This window comes from Musca autumnalis, unplaced genomic scaffold (assembly GCF_047663935.1).
Source record: "Musca autumnalis isolate F117 unplaced genomic scaffold, ASM4766393v1 scaffold_2, whole genome shotgun sequence".
NCBI lineage: Eukaryota > Metazoa > Arthropoda > Insecta > Diptera > Muscidae > Musca > Musca autumnalis.
This window is the reverse complement of record NW_027411755.1, coordinates 77,079,828-77,086,100: the sequence shown is the minus strand read 5'-3', so window position 1 is coordinate 77,086,100 and position 6,273 is coordinate 77,079,828. Positions and strand designations below refer to the sequence as shown.

Here is a 6,273-nt window from a genome sequence, read left to right as displayed (position 1 = left end):
GGCACCATGTAATTTGCAATAATGCAAAAACTGGGAATGGGAAAATGTGGTTCTCTACACAAAAACCATTATATATTAGGCAGTAGGCCTGTTATCTAGCAGACACAGATTTTGCCGGTATATGCCCTCAGAAAATAAAATATAGACCAAAAATATTTTTATCATACGAAAGTAATGGTCCGCTAAATAATATCAGATCATTATCCAAAATTGTAGGCATCTTCTTCTACCTAAGCTCATACCTTGTGCAAAATTTCGTGATTACTGAGCCATAATTGCGACCTCTTGCGTGTTTATGATTACACTACAAACAAATAACTGGGTTTATTAGGCTGTAACTCTGTTATCTTACCATGTTTATCAACACAATTGACATCAATAGAAAGGTCAAATGTTCATCTTCTAAGTACATATAAAGATATAAACTGTATATTAAAAATGTTCACAATTTTCACACAAAAGTGGTGGTCCATTGGCGATGGCAATTTGGCAAGCTTCTTCTTTGTCATATACTCTTACCTTATTTAATATTTCGCGTTGATCGAACTATTATTGCGACCTAAAGAGCCGCTACAAAATTGGATAAATATTATGCTTTTGGACCATTTCACCCGCCAAATATTTCACAATCATCACCAATAAAAATAGGGATCTATTCTGGTCTGAACCCGACCTCCATACAAAATTTCGTGACGATCGGTCCATAATTGCGGCCTTAAAATGGGCAGACGGACGGACACACATCTCAAAATCGCTTTATCTCGTCGAGATATGAAGATTGGTATACCACATTGGGGGTCTCCGACGAATATTTCGCGGTGTTACATGAAAACAGACTTATAATACCCTTTCCACATAGTGGTGTAGGGTATAAAAATCTTAGGGTGTGCTAATTATATGCCCCCTTGATAGTGTGTGTTTTCACAAAACTTTTATTTCCAAAAAAACCGCTGATAATACTATTCACTTATAATTTCTTTTGGATATGAAAACCTTGGTGAGTATATTAAGAATCCCGAAGTACAGATCCGCCGTGAGTCGAACTTCCGAGTTATGACATGATGTATTTTTTGCTGGAAACCCTATAAGCCATCAGAAATTATCGTTATATCTTTGTTCGCTGTTGTGTAAGCTTCTTTTTGAGATGACATGTCTTCAGTCAAATCGAATGAGGATTATTTTCGTAGAGCATTTTGACCTTCTAACTCACTTCCTTCAATGTCCTTTTCGTCCCTTATTTTAAGAACCGCTATAAAAGTACCAAAAGATGACGTTTTTCAGCTTCAAAATGTTCTACAAAAATGTCGCTCAGAAAATTTTAGGTACGACTATCATTGCCAAATTATCGATTTAAAAACAATTTTTTGGAACCAAACATTTGTTTTGATTTGCGTTGCTTCGCATTGCGCAAAGTTCGCCGGAACCAACCATTAACGCAAATCGAGGTATTAGTGTACATGGAATCTTTTTCTAAGTAGATTTATGATTGTCCGTAAGGTATTGGATGCACTCAACACGCTATATATGTAAAATGTTGATGAGATTGGAAAATGTGAAGGAATTTGGACTAGAAATAACTTTATCAAGTTATATTGAAATAGCTCCACATTTTGATATTTCTCCAATATATATTCGCCCGACTTCAAATATTTGATGCACCAGATTTAAAATTGAACAAACATTTTGATGGCATTTGAAAAATGTGAAGGAATTTACTCTAGAAAAATGTCGTCAAATTATATAGTCCGGTCAAAATAGACATGCGTATAAGGGGGAAATAGCAAAAATTCCCACAAAGCTGAATTTTGGTGGAGAGCTAGGGTTAGCCATTAGAAACAACGTCCTAAAAGTCCCCATCGATCCCATGTATGCAAAACAAGTTATTCGGGGTCAAAGGTCATTTTTGGAGACATTATTCAGTTTTTTTAATTTTTCTCAAAAACGGTAAGACTTAGTAAAAGCCGGCTAAAGTAAAAGTTGTAGATTCAATAATTGTCTACAAGAGTGGTCTTTACGATACTTAAAAAATACTTACCATTTTCGAGATATCACGATCTAAAGGTCAAATAAAAAATTAGCCGCGTAAGTACATTATGAGGCGAACCGGTTAAAGAACCGACACTATGTGGTATATACTTCCGTAAGCTTTCAGACGATATCCACTTTGCAGGAATCGGTTCAGTAAATCCGGGTCTAACCCGGTTTTTAAATTTGGCCTTTCTGGTCGAATAACCGGCGAACCGGATCCGCAACCGTTGAAAATTATACATTTCCGTAATCAGCACAACAAACCTTACCTTCGGACAAAACTTGAAAGAAATCGGAGAGTTTTCGTTGGGGTCGTTCCCTTTGGGCTTTCGATTACACATGTGGGTAAAATGTGCTATTTTTGCATAAAATGACTCTAACATTGAATAACTCTACTAAACAAGCTCCGATTTTGTTAGAATTTTTTTTAGAAGAAAACTATAATCTCGCTCTTCAAGAAAATATATATATTTTTGGGGGACAGACCCGATTACTTCGCTTATTTTAGCCGCTTCGTCTGAATATGTGCATATTTCCCTTATAAGTGCATAAAAATCATGTGTTTTTTAGAACAGCTATATCTCAAGAATGGATCCTTCTAGAACAAAAATTATAAAGGTCAAACTTGTAGATAATTTTTCTGTCTACAATATTTACTTTAGTCACTTTTTGATTAGATCAACCGTTATCAAAAAATAAATCCGAAAACCAAAAAACCCTTAAAATTTGACCTTTGACCCCGAATAATTTTTTTTGCACACATGGGATCGATTGGGACTTTAAGGACGTTGCTCCTAATGGCAAACTCTAGCTCTCCACCAAAATTCAGCTTTGTGGGAATTTTTGCTATTTCAATGTCTATTTTGACCGGACTAATATTGAAATCGTGGTGATGTAGGGTATCATATAGTCAGTCGTTCCCGTTCGGCTTGGCCCTAAACACTACTCATATATTTATTTATTTCTGCGCAGTGGCATCGAATTTATTTTTGGCTTGAATTGATAAAAAAACACAAAGTATTAATGTTATAAAAGTAAGCATATATTTTTATGTAGATTTTATGAATAAATTCACATATTTGGTACCATTTATGTAAAAAACTATAAATGCGACAACTTAATAAAAAAATTAAAACAAAAACAATATCGAAGCAATTTTTTGTGCTTAAATACAATTTGAGTTTTTCGATAATAATGCGATCACATATGAAATATACAATAATTATACAAATTAAAATTTCTTATATTAAAAACATAGTAATAAGTAAAGTTTTTTTTCTGTCATGTCTTTTGTACAAAAGTAGTTTTTTTACTTAATTAAAAGCCAATTCTCAAACGAATTGAACAAAATAGAAAACATAAAATATTACTAATACATATATCATTTTATATCTTATAGGATTAAGTTGTGTATAGGAAATACTAACTATGTTTGGAGTTAATTAAAAATTATCATATGGCAAAAGTTTTCGGATCATATAATATGGACTAAATACATTAGGGTCAGAGCGCATTGTTGACACAGTTCCTTTTTAAACAGTATTATTTGTGATTTTACTCTTTAATGTTGAAGTTTTGCACGATAATCCTCACGTTAATGATGCTACATTTATTGCTAAAAAGGAAGTGAATCAAATCAATTTTATTATTTGAATATTATATTGCAGGAATGACTTCAACTTTGTTTTTTTATTATTTGCGCCATTAAAGTTTTGTTGCAGATTTGTGTTCCTAATTTAATATATAAATTATCTGTATATACAACGGCTGTTTTTGATTTTCGATTACTTAGAGTTTATCTTTATTAACTAAATGGATTACTATTTTTTGTCGATTAACTTATGTCGCCGCCAAATCACCACTGTCCGATGTTGCCAAAGGTGGTGGTTCAGTTTCTCCAACTTTTAATTTTTCTGGCAATATTTCGGGCGCATTTATAATACCGTACGGTCGCAAATGATATATGAGATAGTCTAGAACATACATTTGATTAGGTGTAACGTAATGAAAGGAAACTGCATGATCCGAACAGCAATCAAGACCCTGGAACAAAAGTAATCGGAAATATATTGTATTAATATTATAAATACAAAAAATTATATTAAATAATATATTATTTAAAGTAAAACAAGTAAGAAAGGCGTTAAATTCGGCCGAGCAGAACTGTTTATTCCCTCCACCAGTGTATTGAAGTAATTATTTTCATAAATTTCGGTTTATGACGCTGAAACATTAAAAATACCGATAATCGAGGTTACCGTTCTACGGAAGCTGTATGAAGATGTGGGCCTATAGTGACAACTTTCCGGTGGAAATTTTAAGACATCGAAGACAAAACAACAAATGTCAGCCATTTCGATTGGATATTGAGGCAACAACCTTCAAAATACCGAAAATCGCGGGGTATAGCAAAATCGGTAGATTTTCAAAAGTCTCAGATGTCACGCATAATCTTCTCCTACATAATATTAAAACACCAAACGATAGACAGTCTCCTTGCCTAAAAACCTCATTTGGTACTGAACTGTTCGGAGATGTTCTTTCCTTTTTAACCACATATCACTTAATGGTGAATGGTGTAGTGCAGTGGACAGTGTCAGACCAAAATCCGTGAGGAAAAATATTTCAGTGTGGTTTTCTAATATTTATAAAAAATAGTTTTACACCCCCTTCCAGATGGGGAGTAAATGGCAACACAAAATTACAAAAACCGCAACCGTTGCACAAATGCAAAGTGGCGTTGTTTCTATGCAACGATATATTGCAGCACAGGATACAGCGGACCAATGATGAACAATAACAGGATCCAATGACCTTTGGAACACCAAAAAGCATGCGCAATGGAATGTACGAACTCTTCGAGAAGATTGCACAACTCTAACAGAAAATAGCATAATATAATATCGCGAAAGGAGACGGAGTAAAAACTCTTCTCACAGAAACATATAACTAGAGTTGGGATCATAATCTCGAAAAACGCTAAGAGGGCGTTTCAGTCATGAACACCAATATCTGACCGTGTGAAAGTGGCTCGATTCAAGAGCAATGTAAGGCACGTTACCATAGTATAGTGCTGTGCACTCACAGAAGACATTGTAAAAGGGAAACTCTACGCGTAATCAGAGCTGTCGGATTTTTTCTACCTAAATCGCCATATCAAGTGTCAGAAATAGCCAAACCGAAGATTCTTCGGTTTATGTTAAAATTTATACTGTATTGTACTTTTTATGTTATATTAAGTTTGTTTTTCTCGTTCGTAATGCAATTGAAAAATAATGTCCGTCCGTCTGTGGTAATCATTTTATCATCTAGAAAAAGTGAGATAGGACACAACAAGTTAGCACAGATGCCTCTTCTGTTTGCAGGAATGTCAAGTTCGAAGATGGGCTAGATCGGTCTACGTTATGTGGCTGTCGCTGAAAATGATGCAACCTGAAATAAAAAATTTAAACGTTGATAACTTGGAAACCTGTTAAGATCTTTTAACAATTCAAAAAACAATTTTGTACGATAGGGAACCAATTTTTCCAGCATGTTCATTACTAAAATATCATAAAAAGCGAAAAATTTGGAAGTTATTAATCGATTATTGTGGTGCATCATTTTTAATGCTCAATTCAAAAATGCCCATTTTTAATTTTTTGGGAAAATATTAGTATAACGGTACTGTAAACCGAATATTTTTGTATGCCATCTTAAAGACAACAGCCTACAAAATTGTTGTTTGAACTCGTTTCCAAGTTATCAACGTTTACATTTTTTATTTCAGGTTGCATCATTTTCAATGACAGTCACTGTATATATAAAAGTACCGCCCGATTTCAGGTATTTTGAAGTTTTCGCTACATATTCTGACAGAATTAGCTAGAATTTGGCATTTAGGGTACCTAGTGGCCAAGAAACTTCTCCTTCAAAAATTGTTTACTTGGCCCACCTTTTGGAATAGGCCCGTATAACGGAACGCCCGATTTGAAGTTGTTTAGCTAAATTTTCTGACCGAATTAACTATAATTTGTCATTTGACCACTGGAAACCCTTAACGCACTTAAAGCCACTGATCGTTTAAAAGCCACCACAAATGGTTGCAACGAGATTGATAGCGCAGTAAAGGATGTACCAACGGTCCTGCCCACTTACTAACCAAAGCAGGAACCGTCAATGGACCTGGCAGGAAATGCAACCAGGCCACTGCTGAAGTGAGAGTCATCGAGGGGAACATAAGAAGGGGAACATAAGAAGATAACC

General features: G+C 34.5%; 1 protein-coding gene across 5 annotated transcripts in view; it reads right to left on the bottom strand.

The window, feature by feature from the left end:
* Positions 1 to 3,048: 3,048 nt before the first annotated feature.
* The window catches only part of LOC141394127 (glycoprotein-N-acetylgalactosamine 3-beta-galactosyltransferase 1-like), a 91,848-nt gene continuing 88,623 nt past the window's right edge, over positions 3,049 to 6,273 (bottom strand). For all 5 annotated transcript variants that reach the window (XM_073968043.1, XM_073968042.1, XM_073968040.1 and 2 more), the window contains one exon: positions 3,049 to 4,071. In XM_073968043.1, coding sequence (XP_073824144.1) covers positions 3,868 to 4,071 — 204 coding nt within the window. In that variant the 3' untranslated portion in view covers positions 3,049 to 3,867. The remainder of the gene's footprint in view (positions 4,072 to 6,273) is intronic.